At 33.1% G+C, this 23,083-nt stretch overlaps 4 protein-coding genes and 1 long non-coding RNA gene across 6 annotated transcripts in view; 3 read left to right on the forward strand and 2 right to left on the reverse strand.

Moving 5' to 3' along the window:
• The window catches only part of LOC147071847 (uncharacterized), a 383,531-nt gene that overhangs the window by 288,451 nt on the left and 71,997 nt on the right, over window positions 1-23,083 (forward strand). The window lies entirely within an intron of this gene.
• LOC147071851 (uncharacterized) overlaps window positions 1-23,083 on the forward strand; it is a 386,436-nt gene that overhangs the window by 98,049 nt on the left and 265,304 nt on the right. The window lies entirely within an intron of this gene.
• LOC147071853 (ADP-ribosylation factor-like protein 16) lies at window positions 3,981-5,058 on the reverse strand. Its single transcript, XM_085946332.1, has 2 exons — window positions 4,699-5,058; window positions 3,981-4,181 (listed from the first exon to the last, which is right to left on the reverse strand). The coding sequence occupies exons 1-2, from the start codon at window positions 5,056-5,058 to the stop codon at window positions 3,981-3,983; spliced, it is 561 nt and encodes a 186-aa protein (XP_085802458.1).
• Window positions 7,982-14,688, reverse strand: LOC147071854 (uncharacterized). 2 transcript variants are annotated; one of them, XM_085946736.1, is made up of 6 exons: window positions 14,204-14,688; window positions 13,869-14,054; window positions 11,846-12,171; window positions 11,168-11,273; window positions 10,081-10,220; window positions 7,982-8,918 (listed from the first exon to the last, which is right to left on the reverse strand). In XM_085946736.1, exons 1-6 carry the CDS (start codon window positions 14,564-14,566, stop codon window positions 8,594-8,596), a joined length of 1,446 nt encoding a protein of 481 aa, XP_085802862.1. In that variant the 5' UTR covers window positions 14,567-14,688; the 3' UTR covers window positions 7,982-8,593. The 2 variants fall into 2 exon arrangements, with proteins under 2 accessions (XP_085802862.1, XP_085802863.1); XM_085946737.1 differs by having other exon boundaries at window positions 8,012-8,918; window positions 14,154-14,688.
• On the forward strand, window positions 15,105-22,681 carry MKP-4 (dual specificity protein phosphatase MPK-4). The gene is made up of 7 exons (XM_085946789.1): window positions 15,105-15,144; window positions 15,306-15,463; window positions 15,602-15,733; window positions 16,576-16,672; window positions 18,991-19,226; window positions 20,110-20,700; window positions 21,194-22,681. Exons 1-7 carry the CDS (start codon window positions 15,110-15,112, stop codon window positions 21,295-21,297), a joined length of 1,353 nt encoding a protein of 450 aa, XP_085802915.1. The 5' UTR covers window positions 15,105-15,109; the 3' UTR covers window positions 21,298-22,681.

A 23,083-nucleotide genomic window follows, 5' to 3' on the forward strand; every position in this document is an offset into this window, starting at 1 on the left:
CTTTTGAGAAAGGCGCCTGTAAAAAGCCTGAAATGTTGAAGAAGGGAGGAGTAGAAAGAACACGTAGTGACAACCAGGGATTGCAATCTCGTGATAATTATTTTTAAAATCCTAGGATTAGATAAAAACAAGTGAAAATGTCTAAAAAAATATTTTTATTGCCTGATAGTGACATAATAATTTGATTTTATACTAACAAAAAACCACACAAGAAATTTCATATTTAATTTCACTTTCTTGCATGATATGAACATAGCTTAGTTTATAATAAATGAAGGATAACTTTGCATATTGTTTCTGATCTCATAAAATTTGGTCATATTGAGATTTGTCCCGCCTTCTTTAAATCACACTTTTTTAGTTGATAAAAACGTGTCTTGCCAACAATCTTATAACTAAAACATTCTGGGTTTCAAAATTTTTGAATTGAGAAATTGAGCGGGAATGCAAGCCCCAGTGACAATCTAAATACGAACAAATAAGTCTCAATCACTAATTTACTCATTTACATAGTGTGATATGTAATACATATTATGAGCTTTACACATGCACGGATTTATTATCGTCAATATGAACTGTAGACAATATATATTGAACGTTTGTGACAATAAAAATTAGAAGGTTTTCTATAAACATATTGACACCGGCCTTTCTCTGTCTGAGAGAATGGTGAAGGCCGTATCAGTAACAGGCCAAGAAGCGGGGTGGAATAGAAACGCACGTTGTAGCTTAGCAGGTGTTTATTGTATGTTGAAAGTTATTTGCTGGGTAGTTTAGTATTCGAGTCATCGGTAATGACGGTTTGGCAGGCCGCAGACGCGGTGTGGCTGGCTGGAGGTAATGGCGGGATTGTTTTCTGGTACCCACGCAGGTCGACTCTGACTTTTTAGGCGAGGGAGATGTTAGCGGTTCGACATCCGAGGCGAGAAGGAAAAATGGCGTGCGAAAAAAAGTGTGGCCTACACGGCGTCACTCAGTGAATGTCCGCGCTACTTGCTGCGGAGACATCCTTTCGGGGCGGCAGTCGGGACGAGAAGCTGGTAATGGCGGCTTGGTTTTCTGGTGGGTAGCAAACCTCTTTGTCTCGTGGCGGCGCTATCTCGAGCTGCTGTTTTCGGCAGCTTCGCGTCTGTGTAAGTATGTCTGAATTTTGGCGGGGAACGCGAACAAATTTGAAAGTTAGCAAAATTTGAGTGAAGGTAGGCTGTTCTTGGCTGAGGGTTGCGAGCGCTGCGAAGGATGTAAGCGGGCTGTGGTGCTTCCAACTTTCCAAGTGGAAGTAGGCTGTGGTGCAAAATTAAAGTGGAAATAGGCTGTTTGTATGCAAGTGTGCAGAAGTAGGCTGTGGGTTCTGGGAAAGTTGATGGTTCGGTCAGCCCCTTGAGGTAGTCTCCTGTGGGAAACGTTCATCTGGTATCAATATCACATTACCTACTGTGAGGTTTAATAGTTTTCGCACGAAACAAGACAGTTGAAGGGGCGCCAAGTGAGAGAAAGCAATACAATATGTTAGATGTACTAAAATTAGTCTTGCCAAATTTCTGTGCGTATGAAGGGAAATCGCATCAGATTTTATGCGTGCATATTAAATTTGTTGTGATAGTCATGACGATAGTATTGTCGACAATAAATCCGAGTTTGTGCAAAGTCTCTATTTCATCGTTATAGATTATGTTGTAAATAAATATTAATTTAGATAATTTTTAAAGAATATATTATGTTCCAAATCTTTTTTTAATTAATATCAATGTACCTAGTGTGTTACATTATTATTTTTTTACTTTTATGCCATAGGGTTGTATTAAAATTGTCAATTTTACATAAATATGAGCTGTGTATCATTTTTTCATAAGTTATTTACTGTTATCATAACAAATGTACTTTTTTACTATTTAAATTAATAACATGTTGTGTTATTCATAACAGTTAGTCTTACATACCTAATATTGTCAGAAAGAAGCAATATACAAACCGAAAATGTGGTAAGCATTTGTTCATAAATACCGCATTATTCGACTTTTAAACTGTTTTATTTCACTATGTAGTTTTTCTTTGAAAAGTAATAATATAACCCATTCACTGCGTCCAATGCAACTGGTGCGTTGCCCACAGGTGATCATTACATATAATTAGCATGTTATTTAAATGTGGTAATTAAATATTAATTAAAACGTCCGCAGCGAATGGGTTAAGGCTTATGTTTTTTATGTTAAATTGAAAATTATGTAATATACAGTCATTCCATTATAATATAATTTGATTATTTACCTTGACAATGTCTAAAATAATCTCAAATAAAGATTTTTTATAAGTACAATATAATATGTCTTATTATTCGGAAAAGCTGGTTATTATTCATTATGATATGGTTTTAACAAAAAAGGTTAACGGTAAGCGTTGATGGCTTAACATTGAAAAATAAATATTCTCTATTGATGCTATGACAACATTCTAAAAAAAATTACAAATGGTAGCCTGGTGTTGACACTACTTGGGTTCGATTACTTACTTATAGTAAAAAACGCTTGTAACATTTATGCAGCGAATGTAATTATTTTTAAATTGAGAAACTCTTGAAATATGTTGTAGAATCTTGGGAAACCCCTTGTCAGGCATAAAAATGGCAAAAATTTTAATTCAATGCTTGGCTTAATCCAGCGATTTCAAACTGGGAGGCGCGAAAAGTTTAGCACAATTAATGTAGCCACAAGTTTGCAGTTTGCAAATGCATAGTTTATAAAACGGCCGCTAGTTATAAACTACACAAAAAACAGTCCTATAAAAGGTTGTTTGCAAACCTGTCTGAAAATATGGAGACTAATTTTATAATACCTCACTTCTATACCTACTATTGTCAAGCGCGCTGGCTATCATGTGAAAAAATTAAATAAAAGGGTCAAATCATAATGTTTAAATTTGAGGCAAATTTGTTTACGAACGATAATTTTGTTAAACTTAAAATTTTAAAAAAAACTGAGTGAATAAATCAATGCAAGGATGCATTCACTGATTTAAAAAGACAAAGTGAAGGCATTCATAAAAAATTGGAGCTTTGGAAATCAAAATTACAAAAAAAAAATAAGTTTGCGATGTCTCCCTTTTTAAATGATTTCTACGCCAGATATATTGAAGCAGTGAAGAGTTCTTGGTTAGTTTGCTAATGCACTTTTCACATTATTTTATTAATAGTAAAAAAAGTTGCCTGCGGCGCTGCTTTCTTTCAGAGCTATTAAATATGTGGTTTAAAGATCTTGGCCTGGGGGGCCGCTACAGGATGTGGGGCCCATGATAGAATCCATGTGTCAATAAAAGATAATGAATTTGGATTGACTACTATTGAAATTGATTGTGCTAATAAACAAGCACATTCGTCGCATGAAAAACAAATTAATTTAAAAATGAATAAGTATAATATAAGTAGTAAAAACTTGTTTATTTGTATTTTTTTTCATTTTTGTATTAATAGATACATTGTTGACTATTTAAAAAGGTGTCTGTATTATTTAATGAAATAAAGGGGGCGAGGCGCCAAGATTAGATTTTTTTTAAAGGGAGGCATAGTAACATAAAGTTTGGAAACCAGTGGCTTAATCATTACAAACATGCAAATACATCTCAGACTACAATTAGTGTGAAGCCTGCTTCAAATAAACCCACACTGCAGAATGACTTACAGCTAATTCAATAGCTTCATTTTCTTAATATATTATAAAGGTTCTATCTCCACGGAACAAAGTTTTTCTACAATATCTTTGGTCAACGCAAATAGCTTGAAATTCAACAAACTTTCCTACATTAAGTGAATCCTGCTGAGAAGAGTACACGGTCGGCTTTAAATGATTCTTTGACTTGTAATTGTATTGAAGAAGTGGATGCTTGACACACATTGGGTTTAGTACCATCAGTGTACAGTGTACCAAAACAAGAATAATAATAATAAACTCCATTAAACATTGAACCAACAATGATTAGATATTATATCAATATAGTTCTACTACTTTTTTGATTCCAGTTACCCACTCGTAAAGTGTGTCAATGCCTTCCCCATTCATGGCAGATGCTTCCAGAACTATTATATTCTGCCTCACTTCTCTCTGGAGTCGTTTAAGCTGAAGCATCAGTAATGCTTCATTTCGCATCTGTCGGTATGCCACGTCCATCTTTGTCAACACCAGTAGAAACTTGAAAGAAATTTATGATTTAATAATAAACTTGGTATATTATTACATACTTAATTACATACATTCTTAAATTCATTTTGCGTCGAGGGTATGTTTAAATTTGAGAAATTTGTGATGAATAAGAATAATACAATTATTGCCGTATCCGGCTAGTTAATGTTTTGATTCAAAATAAATAGGCTCCAATTAATTCCCTGCAATTATTAGTTACGTTATAATGTTATATACATACGACCATTTACACGGCTAGTGTGTTATCCATTAAAATTGTACACCATGTTATTTAAATTAACGATTGTACTAAAACTGATAATGCAAACGGTCAATAAACTATTGAACTTCGTACACACCTGCATTACGTCTGTCCTCAAAAATGTTTAAACATTTGCATAAAAACATGTGTGTATGATGTACTGACAAACAGATAAATGTGGAAATGATTGTGAATCATGGCGAACAGTTCAAAAAACAAAACTGTATCATTTATATGCGGATAGGATAGATGGGTATTGGTTACCTTGCAATTTTTCAGCTTTGGTTCAGCGAGGAGAGTGTAAAGCAGAACTCCTGCAGCAGATATTTGACAGAGATTCGAAGTATCCACAACAAAGATGATCTTTCTAATATTGTCAAAATAATGTCTCCATAATGGTGACATTTCGCCGCCGACCTCCCTGATGAACAGGAAACTGTTTCTGCTCTTCTCGGGCATGTTTATTCGGAATATGTTGGTGCCAATTGTGGGTACAGAGCTGTATGTGGTGTCTATTAGTTCCACTTTCTGTAGTTTTTTCATCAGCATGGTTTTTCCCGTGTTCGGAGGACCCAAACATAGTATTGATATGGGAGTTTCTATCATACTCGGCATGTGAGACATTGTTATACATAAGTCCACTAAAATGTGTTTGATATGTTTAATGTTGAATATCGTTAAGTGTCAATACATCCCACTAATAAAATATTAAGACTTCAAACTTTTCTGTTTAAGTAGAAGTAATATTTTCCGGTTATGGTTAATGTTATTCCAATTGTATTTTGGTCCCATTTTCTTAATAAAATATTATTTGACATCTCACATTGAAAGTATTGCTATAAGTGTAGGTATATATTACATATTGTTGGGTGTTTTATCAATGTTTCTATGGATACTAATTATTTACTTGTAGGTCATAAGGCTGCTTTGTCTAATGTAAAAATAAAAACTCCATTTTAACAGAAATATTACTTTATTTGGTAAATTTATTTATACTGAAATATATAGGTATGGTATATTACATACGGGTAGAATATCTACTTAATAGTTTGTGTTAAGTAGGTACCGAAATATTATAATTTATTCTAATAATATAATAGATATGGAAATAATAAATATATTATACTTATTGTTGAGCAAAACATGTAAAAATACATTAGGTATATTATATATTTAGCAGTGACCTGCTGTTAATAGATGCTGTGGATGTGGAGCATCCCTAAAATATTACAAGATATACATTAAGTAAAAATCATGGAAATGAGCAAATAATATTAAATAGCATATTAATAGAAAACATATTTACTATAAATAATATACCTACTTATTTCGTTGCTTGCATTGTCAGAATAGATGAGGCATGGATAAAGTCAGCGTTACGCTGTTATGTTACGTAACGTCTCAAAATTCCACCTGGAATGCTGGTGAGTGAAAGCGCAGGGACACTGCTTTCTATAGTAAATCTATAGAGCACACTTCTACATACAAAAATTTGTTCACCGCATGCTAGCGAAGAGTGCGCAAGAGATCAAGGATTTTTTTTAACCATGTTTGATCCCATGAAGATCATATGGGCCTCCACAGGGTGAAGGTTGTTTGTTTGTTTTTATGAGAAATGGATGTTAGCAATTTGCCCAACTTATTAGGTCAAACTACATGTGATTTTTTGCCAGTCCCAGGATTCAAATCCAGGACCCATGACGGATTATAGGTTGACCGCTCGGTCATCGTTGATAAAGAATTTTATGCGCGTACAGTTATTTGCGTGGTTTTGTCGGTATAACTATGTTATATGCATAAATTCCGCATAATATACCAGTTCACATAAGGAATATTTTAATAGGTAACAAGAAATACATAGCTTTTTTGATAGATAAAATCACTAAGAGCATTTGTCCGATATTCAAAGTCATCGCATGCCACTGATTTATGCAGGTATATTATAATTTACCTCTATTTCAGTATATAGCATTGGTGAGGGGTGGAGGTAGGCTGTTAAGATACGACATGAAAAGTGCACACTTTTTCAGCCACACTTATTTGTTTTTATCTAATTGAATTTTAAAAACTAACAAACACTATCTACACATTATAATCTTGTTCAATGAAAACAAATACATTTGACTGCTAAAGTTTAGTGTGCACTATTTATGTTGGATCTTAACAGCCTACCTCAACCCTTAGCCACTGATATATAATACATAATATTATAAAAAAAATAGTATAATAAAATATGGCAATTGATAAATATAAAAAAATAAATATAATTTGTATGTATTACTTAAGTATAAAAATTTGTAAATTTTTCACAGATTGTTTTTACTAAAGCTACTTACTTCACAGACATTAAATATCTTTGGAATGAATATTTGGTATATTAGGAATTATTTTTTCTATCTATTAACTAATTTACAATCAAAATAGATGTTGGAATGCGAATGTGGGTTCAAAGACAATAAGTACTCCTATACTTTATTAACCTGATATAATACATAATCATTTAAAATTAAATATACTTTTTCTGTTAATGATCAGTTGGTACACGTCATGTTCACTTAGTGAATCTGTCAACGGATCAATGACTTTATTATTTTACGATTATTTTGAGATTATTAGTGAGTCATTTAGGATTTTGTTTGGGCAACTATAGTCAAATAATGACACATCAATGATGCATGAGCGCGAGAAATAAACTGATTATTAAAATTAAAGATAAATATACAAGAATGTCATTTATCGCAATTCAATTTTGTCGATTTCAAACAGCCAACCATCACAGTGACACTATTGTTTCCATAATACGTATAAATAAAATAATACTGATTTGTCAATATTATTCTGTGATAGTTAATGAAACATGTTGCACCGACTGCTGAACATTTATACAATAAATATGAATGTTATCATTAAAATATTGTAAAATATTATGGCTGATATATTATGTGGGTTCTAGATTAGTGATTTTCGAACAGGGTTCTGTAAGAATTCACAAATATTGTGAAAAAAGTACTGAAGTCTGTCTCTTCAAAGAAAGAATATTCTTAATACTAAATACTATTTAAATAGTTCCTTTTTCAAAAGTATTACTAATTATTTATCATCCCTGCTAGCAGTGGGTAGGCATGTCATGTGTTACTTAGGGGCGACACATTCTAAGGGGGTGATCAATTAAGGAAGGTATGCAACTAATACTATTTTTTAGAACAGATCTATGGAGATGATTTTTTGGTTACATGTAAATTGTATGTATTACATTTCGCCGTAGCACAGTCTACCGTGAGCTGTCTTACCAGAAAGAAATTACCGTATAGCATTGAGATAAAAAAAACCCGTTGTACGTGGAGCATTGCAGACAGTACTGTTCTAGTTTTATTAGATTCCATAAGAACATTAGTTTGATATTGATTGGCATCAAATGTTTGATAATAACGCTGTCATTATAATCAGATAATATTTGATAGTTACGAAATACCTACCAGAATTTTATACAAATTATACGATATCATATTATGATTGCATTTCTAATTTACTTACCTACTTATTTTTTCTGTCTTTCCATTGTATTCCTTTGGTTTTTAAAACGTATTTTTAAGTGGTTTATTTAGGTAAGGAATTGATTTCAATATTTTATTCGGTCATCTATTTCCGATAGAACATCTCACGATGAACTGTGTTACGGCAAACTACATGCGTACAAATTTCTGGACATGCATTTTTTTATCTGCGACGCTCAAGAGCCATGAATATTTATGAGTTTGAATATTAGAATTTTAAATCTTTTCTTTGCACATTTTTATTTAAGATACACATACAATAATAATAATATGTGGTAGGTAATGAATTTGGATAAAATTTAGACTAAAAATGATAGTAAGAGGCGGAATTTTTAGTCTGCTCAACGGCAACACTTGCTTTGCAACGTCTTAGAATTTACCCGTCTGGATATTAGTGTGTATCGGCCTGGTAGAGATTTCTTGAGATTTTATGAAATGCTTCGAGGCTTCCGCGTAACCAAAAAGGTTAAGATTCACTGCAACCCCAGATGGAAAGATAAGCCTAAATTTATTTCGTTAGGATTTATTCTCCCTTAATATTGACAGTGCATGACTGATCCGGAAAAAAACAACATATTATAATTATGGTAACAAAGTAGTACACATTATCCACTATGCCAAACCCCGTGCTTGTTGATCATGTGCATCTGCAAACGGTGCTGGCTGAAGTACCGTCTCGTGCAGTATTCACAGTGAAATGGCTGTTCATTGGTGTGGATTCGCCGGTGCAGTTTAAGCGACGACATGAAATTAGTGGTGAAGTGACAGAGGTCACAGGCGAAGCGCTTCTTGTCTTCGTGCTGTAAACCATGCTTTGCCAGCCCTGAAGAAGTTTTGGCGGTGAAAGAGCAGTGCGGTTGTTTGCACGGAAAACGCGCCATCTCCATGTGCTCCTTGCTGTGAGTTTTCATGTCACTGGCCGCGTAGCATCTGCAATGATTACCATAACACTAATCGTTAATAACATAACCTTGCGCGAACTGACCATAAACTTGCGGGTTACAAATCAATAACTTTCAGCAATTAACCTACAATATTTATACCTGGAAGTAGGTATTATTCTTTAATTGTCCAATGGTGAGGGATGAGATCATGCCGTCTCATTCTGTGAATTTTATACTTAAGCGTAGACTAGTCGTTTATCTCTGTAGTCTCTGATAATGATATTACAACCGAAATAGCTATCAACAATCCTGTAGAATTTAATATAATTTATATTATTATTTTGTAAAACGAAATTCTACCAAGTAAATGCCGACTCAATAATTTAATCAACAGAGTGAAAATGCATATCAATTCTCATTAGCATGTTTACTATTTAAAATATATACCTATATATACTTAATATATATATTTTTTAGTACTACAACATGCCATGAGGCCCAATAACAGGAATGAAACAATCGCAAACACCCAGGCTTTGAGAAAATCAGATAAAAATATTGTGATCTCAACGGGAATCGAACCCAGAGCCCCCCCCCGGATGAAAGGCCAGCGCCTTACACACTGGACTATGAACTTGATACATAATATGGGAGGGAATCTGGCTAGCACGTGCTGGAAATCAAACATGTTCGCGGATATGGCCGGGCGTACTAACAGTGCCGGCCATACAAAAAATGCGAACTTATTAGCCTGTCTTTTAAGACAGAATGCCAGTTTCAGGCATTTGTTTTGAATAATTAAAAATTCGGAAGAATACTGGTCCAATAATGAGACATTTAGCATAATATGATTGGTAAGTGTTAATGATAAACTTTCAATATATTTAAAAAAATAATAAGGTTTATTTTTTGCTAAAAAATTCACGGGCTCTCACTTGCCGCCATACAAAACCTCCCGGCACAGGTACCAGGAAACATAATTTCAAAATATATCTTAATATCAATAATCATATGAAATTTTTAGTAATCTTTTCACATTAGAGACCCACAACTATAACCTGGGGTAAGGTGTTCTGGAAAAACTTTCAGCTCGCAATACTCTGGTAATACTGATACCGTGACACTAGTACCGAGTTATAGTTGTTGATCTTAATAAAATTGTATTTACGAAGAGAGTAATTGTAAGTATGTGTTTAGTGATAACTTACGTGTATTCACAAAAAGGGCAAGTCAAATGCCTGTCCTTGTCGTGTTCTAATATCTTATGTCTCTTTATTTTTAATGGTTGATAAGAAGAAAAGTCACAGTTTTGTTCTGAGCACACCAATGGAGGACCTTTGGGATGATACTGAAAGATAATAATATTATAGAAATATTGACGACAGTTTGCCAAATAAAATAAATACAGCCAAAGTAAAAATATTATCAATATACTTCAGCAAGATGATAGAATTAAGTTTAACCAAAGGTGTTAGAGAAAGACCTTTTTCAATGTCAACAGGTTTTTTATAATAGGTATATGAAAGCGAATCTGAAAAAAGATACTAATACCGTTTACACATGCACATACATTTACTGCTGACAGTAAGTATTGATGCGCGGCTATAACAAGAAAATACACGTGTTATCGTGAAAGTTGCAAGATTGCATGCATGGATCAAAAAAAGTTCAGCAGCTTCTGAATTTTCACGTGCCAGTTGGAACTTGTGTGACATCTACGCCTGCACAGTATTGATAATAAGTAATTGAGGTCCTTCTTGATGGGAAAATCGACTTCAAAGTTAAATAGGTACTTGTTTGTAAATCTTACATGATTGCTTTGAACATTCTGTAAATGAGATCTTGTTCTAAAATGATCCTTCATTATTCCATGAAAAATAATTAATATTTCTTTATGTTTATTGTTTAGGGTCAAAACATTAAAATTATATAAGGTTGTGATGAAAATAATGACATTTTATAAGAACACATTATTAGATTAATAGGTAAACTATTGTTTTATTCAACAAATATTAGCAAGTGCAAGTACGTTATAACAAAATTTTGGAGTGATCCTGACGTTGGTTAGTAATTAAGCTAATTGTAATACAAAAGCCGATTGTCAAAAATTAATGCAATTTAGAAAGTGCTTCAGAGTATTATAAAAACACTAGTTAGCTTCATTGCAATTAGATGGGACACATATAGCTTAGTGGTCAGATCATATGGGCGCGTATCCCGGGGGGTGCAGGTTCGAATCCTGCTGGGTATGTTGGTTAGTCCCTTTACTGTAGTAGTTCATTCTTTTGAGTTTACCTTGTTCTTGTGATAGTCGAAGCTACTTGAATGTTTACAGCTGAACGTGCATCCATCTACATCACATTGGTATAAATTGACGCCTGTATGCTTCACATAATGTCTCCTAAAACACAGTAATGCATAAATAATTCACCTTTAAAATCTGTAGGAAACCTACGTTTACAGAAACAATCCATAAATGATCTCAGCATCCTTCGATACACAAACTGGCAGGATATAATTCTATGATTCATAGGTTGGTTAGCGTCATGAAGTTGCCGAATCTGTGAAGTTTTAGCTTTAAATGGCATAATACAATCATACATGAAAGGTAATTAGGAATTATTTTCAACTGAGTTGACATTATTAATTAATTGTTATCTGTTATTCGGGATTTGGCTGGTTGATATACTTCATCTTCAGATTCGTTAATATAGGAGTATGTGTTGTCAATTAATCAGACTCTTAGTATAATACCGGTAAGCCTATAATGTCATATATCTATTGTTCGTAATTGGTGGCATTGAGCTGCCATATAGTGAGTGAAAATGCGATACAGTATATCACAAATCAAATCTTCGTAATATGGAATTGAACAGTATTTATTTATGATTGGGCAAGTGGATTAGGTTATATGTTAATTCGAAAGAACTTAAGCCTGGCACTACCAGCACATTCAGTGGGCTGATTACAAACCTTAGATTGATCGGTTGTGCTCCGACATAGTCACATTGGTCACATTTGTATTCTTTCTTGCCGAAATGGATTTCCGTTTTGTGTGCATTCATGTCCTTCAACGCGTGGCATTGAAAACTGCAGTTGGGACGGTTACAGATAAGCATGTCGTCTGGCATTCTCTTTTGCCTTTTTGGCTTCAGGCAAAGTTGCTCCTCATCTCTCGATCTCTTGTCCTTTTTTATAAACATCCGCCGGCCTCGATGGCGTTTTAATTTTTGTATTGGGCAATTCGTTTGCAAATCAAGTTCAAGCTTTATTTTTATAGGTGGTGCAGCCAATGTCATCTATAAGAGATTAAGTTAAGAATTAAATGTGAGTTTTTAATCAAAGTTCTGCATTGATGGTTCCATGACAAAACAGAACATGTCAAAACAGAACATGAAAAACCAGAAAATAACAAAACAGAACATGACAAAACAGAACAATGATAAATATAACTATAACCTTTCAGGTCTATTATGTTGATAGATTTTTAATAGCACAGATTTTCAATACGCCATAATAAATCAAATTATATACATAATTTCTGCATTCCTAATCGCTAGAAAGCCTCAAATAAACGGGACACAACTCGGTGTTGCCGGCAAGCTTAGGATATCTCATCTTAATCAATATAATATGTTCAAATTGATTGGGTAACTAAGTAAAATGAAATAATGACCTAATCTAACCTAAATAGATTCCACAAAAATTAATGTTTCATTTTTCCCCTGGCTGTTCTGATTTGTCATGATCTGTTTTGTCCGGTTACCGCATTGATATACCAAAGCATACACTACCATATAAAATCTCAATAGTAAAGTGGACAAGTAAGTAAGTAATATGACCCTTATTGCAATGTTGATAGAGTTTATTTTCCTACCACGTTTATCTGTTTGAAATGAAATTTGTTTCAGCAGGCCCAGATGATTTTGCTTCTATCAGTATGTCAATGAAGTCATGAAATACAGTGAGACTCCGATTTTACAATTTTGAAGGGAATGACAAAAAAAAAATTTAAATCAAGGGAAAACATAAATTGGAGGATTTGAAAATGTGTACTTTTTCCCTTTCGAGAGTATTAGTTTTCTCTGGAAATGTTTTACTTTGCTGAGACATTATTTCAACGGTTTAAATTAAGAAAAAACACGAAACAACAAAAAACTGTTTGCCATGCATTTAATTGAATGTGTTACAATATAAAATTTTTATATATTTCAGGCATAAATTGCGGGAAATAAAAACATAAACCTGGGAATTAAATGTACTATAATATGCTAAAATGTAACAGGACTGCAGAAACTATGTATACGTAAATTGCGGGATAATGTAAATTCCAGGCATGTAAAATAGATGTTCCACTGTAAATTTATATTTTTTCAATGTGTGACCCATGCAAAACAAGGACCCAATGGGTTGAGCGAATTTATAACAACCATTTCTCATAAAAAGACTGTAATATAATATGTCCATCTGTAGAGGCTCAAAAGCTCTACATATTGCATAAAGTGGTAGTTTACCCTTTTTATGTAAAAATCTATTAAAAATACATTATGTGCTATAATATACCTATACTGTGCAGAAATGCAGAAACAGATTGATCAATGCATTTCCATTGTGTATTGATATACAATTAATATTGAGTAGTATACTATTTCTCGACGGAATGGGCTGGACTCGAAGTCACTGCGTCTCTGTCGGTGTTCGTAGCATGATGCGAAAATAAAATTAATTTAATAGCAATTGATGGAAAATTTTTAATTATGATCAAAATCATTCGATGAATGAAGTTTCAATGATTGGTAAATGGTTTTTTTGGTACAGTACGGAAATGAGGAATACACCCGGGATGTAGCCCTCAACTTCTCAAGAAAGCCAGCAGAGGGTAGGGCGTGTCATTGGCGTAGTGACAAAATCATTGGTGATTCCTCATTTCCGTACTGTACTGTTTTTTTCTAACAAAGTTACAGAGATAAAATGCTTTGAAATATTCCACAAATACCTTATCATCAGAGATGGTATCATAATTTTTTAAGGATTGTTTTGCGTCCATGATATTTTCATCTTCATCATTTTGGAATTCATTGATTTTAATTCGTGGACTAATAATATATGGATTGAATTCGTAGATTTCTTTTACACCGTCATATGCTTCACCATCATCAGCAATGTTGTCAGATGTCTCGTTCTTAAAACGAAAAAAAAATATTAGGAAACTGCACATATTTTATTTTACTGTTAGGTACTTAATGTAAAAAATAATATATGAAATAAAATTTATACTGACAACTTAGGATTCCTATACTTATTAAGGTGTTCCCTTGACCATTGCCTCACCTTGACATTGACAACAGATATGTCTAACTGCTTTAAATCGGAAAAAAGTTTGTTTTTAACTTTTTCAATGGTCTGAACATTACGATCTTTTGTCTCTTCAGTGGACGCCCATACAATCGCCTCTTCTATTGTCGAGGGAAGTAGATTACCATCAAACAAATTATTTAAAATACTACTTCTGTCAATGCCCAACAGGAATATATCACGTAACAATATTGACAATTCTGACCCAAATGAACACTCGTTTGCGAGAAATTTAACTCTGGCAGCCCATTGCAGCATAGATTCGTCGGTATCCTTTTTTGCATTATAAAAATCATATCTTGCAGGGAAATAACATCGGTTCGCAACCGACAAAATCATGTTCAATAAAAAATATTGTAATACAACTATTGGTATGAAGGACTGTAACAATCAATGTCGGCCAGAGAGCAGGTAAATGACAGATCGAAACTAATGTTTACAATCAAAATCAATGGCTGAACAATTTGACAAGTTGACATTTGAAGCTGGGGTTGCTAGAGATAATATCGCCTACTAAAAAGTTATTGTGCTTTAATATCAAAGAGATTGTTTCTCTCTGTTTCTAATCTCTTTGTATAATATGGTAAAATACTGTAGTTTGAAAGATTCAATATCTACATCCTTATCTCATTTTACGAGACTGTAAAAAATATTATAATAAGCTAAAAATCATCGTAGTATTATAATATACATAATTTTTCAATAAATAGTTAGGTACCTAAAATATTATTATATACCTACCTATTATAACGATTGTGTGGTTGAAGTAACATATTGTGCCAAAGAATGCGTTCCCTTCAAAGAGATTCAATCTCTTTGGTTCCCTTTTACAATCTATGCAAATTTTATGAAACTGTCAAAAGTAGTATAAATAATTAGTCTATGGTCAAAAGTGACAGAATAAACGCGGATATTGTGTCAGTATATCTGTCAAGATTTTTTTTCTTTGCAAAGTGTGAAAAATACCAAATAATCAATTTAAATTTAGAAGTCATGAATGAAAACTCTACGTTCGACCATTTTTATGAAATACTTAATTCATAATTTGCCTCATTTATTGAACATTATTGATTTTTAGATTTGCGCAGATGACGACCGACCCATCGCACAGTGTAAACAACGAGAGAAACACGTCGAGGATGACTTCAAAACACAAAGGTGGAAGCAAATTAGAAAGGGATGATTTCGATTCAGGTCCCGTAAGCTTGGATATGATTGAGGAAAACTTATGGCTTGGTAATTTTTCATTCATTATTTCCTAGTACGTCGCAAGTTTTTTTCGTATGCATCAATATATGTAATTATTAAGAGAATGTAAATTAACGTGTTTTATATTATAATAACTTTAACGCATGCATATTGTTGTCTTTTTAGGTAATTTGAAAGCAGCTTGTGATATTGCTACCCTAGAAAAACTAAAGATAACTCACATTCTAACTGTTGATTCAGTTCCTCTCCCTCGTGCCCTAACTGAAAACACGAAATACGTCACAAAGTTTGTAAAAGGTATTTTACTTCTACCTCTTAATCGTAATCTCTTAATAGTTTTCTTGCTTGGCCGATGATTTCTACCGAAAACTGACCTTATTTTTCGCAATACGACCATCAAAGATTTGCCATTCTCGTAGTACAATTTTACGATTTTTATACGTTGTGCAGTGGAGTAATGATCCATTTCGTTAAATGATAGATTTTCAACTGATGATATGTCAAAAAAATCGGTGTGTGTACTTATGTACTCGCATTAGAAGTTATACTTCTTTGGCGTAACAAAACAAAAACAAAACTTGTGATAAACTATATTCTTTGACTAGCTCTTAATTATCTTGTTAAATTACACACTCAAGAAAAAGAACCGCTTATTGGAACTCCGTTGGTTTATTTCTATACACTTAAACTTATATTACTAAATTATATAATTATTTTTAAAGTAACAACTGCCACTATGACGTTTAATAGTTTGTTTACCTAAGGAATTGCAAATGGCTGACAATAATAAATTCGCTGCATAGCAATGGAACAATTCTAAACTATAATATTATACTGTATAATCGTCACTATTGCAGTATCATTCTGTGGCGTAATGTTTGTGTGTTCGGCTGATAACTGAACAATCGAATCCAATCGAGTGTGTTTTTTTGTGTGAAAAAATAAATTATATGTTACATGTCACACGCCAAAAATACACTCGGATCTGATTTTCCAAACGCGCCTAAAGAAGTAAAACTTCAAAAATACGCATGATATTTGACAGATAACAAATGTGAAATTGTGAAATTCGTATATATGAGTTGGATAACCCTGTACATACTCAATGATCTTTATTTCTTCTTCGATTATAATTTCAGTGGCAGATGTTCCCAAAGAAAATTTAATAAGTCATTTTACAGAGACTTATAATTTCATTGAAGAGGCGAAAGCTGCAGGTAGCGTGTTAGTACATTGGTAAGTACCCACACCTAGTACGGAGCATAGATTCATAGAAAATGAGGAACTGAACTTTTAGCATGCCTTCGGCATTGACTGGCAGAGTGGTGTGACAAATTGTCCGTTTTGAAAAAATGACACCATGGCATGTTCTGACCTATTCAGAATTATGATTGTCGGAATTGGCTTCAATTCTATAGCAATCTATTTTATAGCATATTTGTACAAAAACACTACATCTGTTAATTTAACTGAGACCTATACTGAAAAATAAATACCTACCTATTCTATTAATATCAATAACTCTCAGTATAGCTTGGTTTTTGTGTTAATGGTTTTAAAAATATTTTAGATAAGTATTTTTATTATTGAAAAAACATATACCATTATGTGTAGAGGTAACTTAAAAGATTTCTTACAAGAATTGGTAGTTGGTCATTCATTCAACTCTTTGGAAGTTGTGTCCGAAAAAATGATGGTAACTAGGTAGTCTAAAATCACCACTTTTCAAAAGAACTAAAAGAAAATTGATTTTTGGACAACTTTGATGGAACCTTGTATATTTATTTTTTATGTGAAATTTACTAAAATTCTTTATGCATATGTCTTCTTCTACGTCCGTAGCTGCTTGGTGCGTTCTCTTATTTCGTTGTTACTCATATGGTCATACCACTGCACACCTAGTATCCGTTGCAAACATCTGTTTTCGAAGATCAGTATACGGTTGCTCTGAGCCTTCGTAAGGTGCCACGATTTGCTACCGTAATGCAGCACCATCAGAATGCAAGCGTCAAATAGATAGCATTTAGTTTTGACCGAGTACAATCATGGATCCCAGACACTCCACATCGAGGTGAATGTTACTCCATCCATTCCCATTCGGATAGCGAGCTCTCTTTGCAAAATGCCATCTCCCGGTGTGTGCCCTCAGGTATTTCAAGCTCTCGATGTTTTACCCGTCGCTACCCGGATCAGCACAGGTGCTATCGCACAAAATGTTGCTTTTCTTCTTATTGATTTTCAAACCAACGCGAGACGAGTTGTCATGCAACCTGTCGATTGTCTCTTGAATGCCCTCGATTAAGTTGTCGAATAGGACAGTGTCATTGGTGTATTTCAGGTCACATAGCTTCACCGTGGGGGTAACAGATATGCTATGGTCAGGTGGTATTGACTTCCGTAGTATGAAGAGAAACGGAGCAGGGACACAACCCTGTCTGATTCCGGTCGAGACCCCGAACCATTCCGTCACAGTGTCACCAATTCTGACACAGCATTCGCTATTCTCGCGCAGGCATTTGATTATGGCAGTGATTTTGGGAGGTATCCCGTATGCTCCCAATATCCTCTAGAGAGAAGGGCGGTGCGAACTTCTCAATAATTTTGTAGAATAGATTTTGAAAAAAATTAGTTTGCAGTGTTCCCATATGATCCCATTTTATTATATATTTTTTAAATTATAATTTTTGTAAATGAAATGTTTAATAAGTCTTCTCAATGGTAAGTACAGAACAAAATTTTGAATAATTTTTATAGTTTTGGTTATAGTTTAGGTATAGTTTTTATACTATAACATGTAATTAGGGATTGCAATAACCGTATTCAATTATTTGTCGATACCGAAATACCGGTTTCAAAAATCCAATATACCGGTATTAAGAAAGCATATGCGTTTATGTTTGTCGAAAATGAATTTATTGTTTTTTGCCATTACTTACTATTATATTGTATATTAAATTTAATGTATAAGTTTAATGATTCCAAAATGCAAATATATTGACTGAAACCAACAAAAGTTAAAAAATATTAAAACAAAATCCCTCAAATGTATAGAATTTTCGCAATGAATGAACATAAGTATTTTGAAAAAGAAAATATTCGTGGTAAATATTTCCAATTATTCTATAACTATTGATCCAACGTTGATAGTACATCTGACAAACGTTGAATTTGAGAGGGATTTTCCTGTACCCGGACTTATAGTATTTGTACAAATTAGCAGTTCTAAAATATTATGATCTATACATATTATTTATAAAGGCCAACATAATAAATGTAGGTAGGTTGCTATAAAATAGATTTTAATAATTATATTTATTGATAGGTGCTTACTTATTTTTTTCTATAATATATTTTGACGAATACCGATATTAATAACGATATTCAATAAGAACTACCGAAATACCGGTGTTGATATATTCATTCGGTATTGCAATCCCTAATCGTAATGTATCAAAGGTAATTTTTCAGGAAATTGTATTTAACTGCATACACTAGATGTCTCTCTGATACTTGTTAAACTCCACCTTAATAGGTCATGTTTTTATTCTTTATAGTTACTTTGGAATGTCCAGATCTGCCGCTGTAGTAATAGCGTATTTAATGTCCAAATATTTTTACACATATGACAAAGCGTTCAGTGTCGTAAAAGAAACGCGAAGTATAACTTGTCCAAATAGTGGATTCGTTGCGCAGCTCATACTTTACGGAAACATGGAATGCATTCTTGATAAGGATAATCCAAAATACAGAAAATTCAGACTCAAAATGGCAGCAGAAAATGTCCGCAAAGGTAAACGATTCGTTATTTTTAGTGTAATTTGGTTCTGTTTTTTTTCAATCATTGTTTTTAAAATTTAATTATTGAAACACTTTGGCTTTATAATTATTTTGATAATTACTTAGACAATTTTGTTGACTTATTCTGCTTGGCCCAGTACAACTTTTAAAATTATTTTAACCGCACTGTTTTCATTAAGATAATCACTAATATCTTGGTGTAGTCTATCCACCGTAAGAAGTTAGGTAGTTAAATTGGACTTGCTGTTCGTGTCTTGTGAAGCCTTAACATTGTATGTAAGTATCTTTGACATTATGTAACATCCATAAATCAGTCAATGATATAATTTTAACTATGAATTCACGACGATGTCCTTTAATATTTTTTGAATTTGAATTAATTGAAGTCATTATCAGTACACAGCTCAAGAGCACTACAGATCAAAAATATAAACCGTTAAAATTAATATACTACTGACGTTTGTAAAATGTTACATCATATTAACAAATGTTGATATTAAATAACACGACGTAGTGTGCTAAATTTTATCAGCCATTACGCGAGAGAAATTTCAAAGTGGAACAGCATGTATATTCCAGCTATATGCTACCCTAATTCGGATCGAGTATACTATGTAAACAAATAAGGTGCGTAGACCCAATTTCTTCCCGTGTGTAAGAAATAGACTAAAATATGTTTATTTTCCATGAGTGCTAAATTGTTGACAGTATTTAGATCACTTATATTGTACTGATTTGTGTAGCTCGGTGCCACTTCCATTCTTTCTTATATCCTGCTCAGACTATTGAACCTTATTTATATTATGGCAATGTATAGGCTAAGTAAATTTAATAATGCATATTATTTATTTTTCAGTATTTTCTTTCGTTTTCAGTGAAAATTTTACCACAGATAAGTGCCGACCTGGTGAAGCCTGATCCGGGGCTCACAACAGAAAGGCCGGATCCCCGAGTGTATCGATGCAGGAAATGCCGACGCATTGTGGCCGTCCATCAGAATATTATCCCCCATGTTCCGAGATCTGTGAAGATCGCTTTGAGTTTTGAGAGGAAACAAAAGGCGGCATCCATTCGAGATTCTCAGAAAGACAAGCACAGCAAGTGTGACCTCGCCTGCGGGCAGAAGGGCCAAATCTTGATTGAACGTCTCAAAAGCCTCGCTTGCGGCAGTGACTCCAAAATAAATGAATCTGTGGACATCGATAGAACGGATGAACCAAATAAAGATACAGTTGATAGTGAAGATATCACCGAAGGTACTGCTTTGGATTCGAGTGACAGTTCTAAAGAGGCTAAGATTGATGGTATACGAACGGGTGCGACGGAAGATGAACTCCCCGAAATATGCGTACAGACCTATTTTATTGAGCCCCTAGCGTGGATGACCGATATACACAAAAATGTGCAAGGGAAATTGCATTGTCCTAAATGTGCTAATAAACTAGGAAGCTTTAGTTGGACCATGGGTAATTATGTCTCCTATTTCTTTATGTTTATTCTGCTGAGTTTTTTTCTAAAATAATTTAATTACTTAATTAGATAAATTGAGTAATTCAATAGTCATGTAAAGATACTATGGATTTTATGTTATACACATTTTAATATTATAAAAAACAAATTTTTTTTAAAATACTTAAATATAAAAAACCTTAAAACAATGAATTTATCAAAAATCTTTCCTTACGTTAAAGAAAACTAAATTTTAATAATAAACATGACCACAAAATAATATGTAATAATGAGATCTGATTCTTTAACAAATTTACTTTTTGTAACGTTTTTTAAATTGTAAGTTTATCTCTTAGACTTTGAAAAAATAATGTATAATCTGAAAAAAATATCTCAAATTGAATGCTTCGTATTTTTCCGCTAGGTGACTGGTAGGCAGATTATTCACCTTAATGTCGGCGGATTACTTTGTATTGCAGAAAGCACATAATTTAATATTTTTTATTTTAGGTTGTCAATGCCCGTGCGGTGTGAAAGTTGCTCCAGCGTTTTATCTGGTGCCATCCAAGGTGGAAAAGTCCAATGTTGTACAGAACGTACAGTTAACAGTTTAAATCAATACAATGAATAATAATAATATTACCTATAATTGTTATTATATAATGGCTGTCTTCAGACGATGAGTGAATTCATACGAATATCAGAGAAGAGGAGGCTTAATGAAACTAATTTGAGCGTCTTCTGCATATTTACATATTGTCACCTCACTAAAAGAGTTCATACGACTCAGCATGGACCTTACTGTTGTAACAGTAATGCTTCAAATACATTATGATCACGTCACGGTAATGTCACATGCTGGTACGGCGACAAATGTAGTCTATGGTTTCATCATTATGCAGAATATTTTGAATGATCACTATCTCTATAAATTCAATGATGGAGAGTGCCAATTCAAATGTATTAGTATTTTGAATTATTATTATATTCATGCTGATTTCAATTAATTTTAACAGTTTCTACGTGTGCGTACGTTAAAATTACTTGCGATATTGCATCCATTGATAATATTTTGAACAGAACCCAACCTGCAGACCATAGATAATAATCCACAGAGAAAACACTAAAAAGAAAGAACATGCAATTTTGACATGAGTCAAAAATGTGTAGGCAAATGTGTCTACAAATGATAAAAAAACGTTCATTGAGTCGTGCGGGTATCGATGTAGCGCAGTACGCGTGAGGTGACCTCATTGTTGTTCTGGTGGTTTCGGCAGATTTTGCCAACTGACAATGTTTGATTGAAGGTTCAAAATGTGCTATGGGATGCGAGCATCAGTCTGATAACATTTTAAATACCAAGAAAAACACACTTTTTTCCCGTAGCGGCAGCTTACTGTGACAGCGATCATAATATATATTTAAACCTTAAACATTCATAATATGACATATTGATTATTGGAAATATAAACTTATTGTGATTTTATTATTGTCTATTATTAGAGATTTATCCATCTATATAAAAGACATCCAATTTATTTTCTGTATTACCTTTTTCTTGTATGTACAGTAGGTTTATTATGGATATTCGTTATTTTATTTAAAGACATGTGATCCCAAAATATTTTCTAAATTATCCTGCTTTGGGTCTGATCTCATCAAATGCAAAAATGAATCACTATCCCTAATCAAAGACTTTGGGCCAGTGGTTAATTAATGCAAAAAATACAGAGCATTGCGAATGTCAGTAATTTTTACCGATATTGAATGTGTTTTTCGTTTATGTGACAAGCTTTAATGCATATTATGAACAGGCGTAAATGTTGTAAATGATACATGTTTAAGTATATCCTATATTTCTCCACACTAGAGAATCGTACCTTCTTACTACCACACCAAGAAGGTAACACACTTCCCATTATATTTGTGTTTCTTGGTTCTCATTCAGCACATATTGATATAATTGTTTAGTACTTTTTTATAATGTTAATAGACAGTAAAATCTAAAAAAAATATTGTAGCAAAATTCAATCATAAATTAATGTTATCAATCAAAATCCACATACATAATATTAAGTAATTAATTTTTTTTTTACAAATTTATTCAGTAGGTAACATTGTACAATTACAGATTTTGGCCAATGGGCCACTTATACGGTAGGACAATGTGTGTTTAAATGAATATGCGATATTTTATTTGATAAATGTATCTTTAATTTTGCTAAAAATCTTACATTATAAAGTGTTTCTTGTATAATTAAAAGTTCAAAATAGCAGCTTGTGTGTTTCCAAAAATATTTCTATTATTAAACTGTAATGGTGTGAAATCACTTCTTAATAGCCATTTTTTAATCACCGTACCATACATGCATTTTTTGTACCCGTACGTCTTTTCAGTTG

The sequence above is a fragment of the Rhyacophila brunnea genome, unplaced genomic scaffold, assembly GCF_057557595.1.
Source record: "Rhyacophila brunnea isolate RB1 unplaced genomic scaffold, BYU_Rbru_1.0 scaffold_2, whole genome shotgun sequence".
In the NCBI taxonomy this organism is placed as follows: Eukaryota; Metazoa; Arthropoda; class Insecta; order Trichoptera; family Rhyacophilidae; genus Rhyacophila; species Rhyacophila brunnea.

What these genes read in the sequence shown, in the direction of transcription:
- LOC147071853 (XM_085946332.1), bottom strand. Translation starts at nt 5,058, where the DNA reads ATGTCTCACATGCCGAGTATGATAGAAACTCCCATATCAATACTATGT. An exon ending in CAAAGCTGAAAAATTGCAAG is followed by an intron (nt 4,182 to 4,698) that starts GTAACCAATACC and finishes ATTTCTTTCAAG; the next exon opens with TTTCTACTGGTGTTGACAAA.
- LOC147071854 (XM_085946736.1), bottom strand. Translation starts at nt 14,566, where the DNA reads ATGATTTTGTCGGTTGCGAACCGATGTTATTTCCCTGCAAGATATGAT. An exon ending in TATCTGTTGTCAATGTCAAG is followed by an intron (nt 14,055 to 14,203) that starts GTGAGGCAATGG and finishes TTTCGTTTTAAG; the next exon opens with AACGAGACATCTGACAACAT. An exon ending in TCGACTATCACAAGAACAAG is followed by an intron (nt 10,221 to 11,167) that starts GTAAACTCAAAA and finishes ATTATCTTTCAG; the next exon opens with TATCATCCCAAAGGTCCTCC.
- MKP-4 (XM_085946789.1), top strand. Translation starts at nt 15,110, where the DNA reads ATGGTCAAAAGTGACAGAATAAACGCGGATATTGT. An exon ending in CGTCACAAAGTTTGTAAAAG is followed by an intron (nt 15,734 to 16,575) that starts GTATTTTACTTC and finishes TTATAATTTCAG; the next exon opens with TGGCAGATGTTCCCAAAGAA. An exon ending in GGTAGCGTGTTAGTACATTG is followed by an intron (nt 16,673 to 18,990) that starts GTAAGTACCCAC and finishes TATTCTTTATAG; the next exon opens with TTACTTTGGAATGTCCAGAT.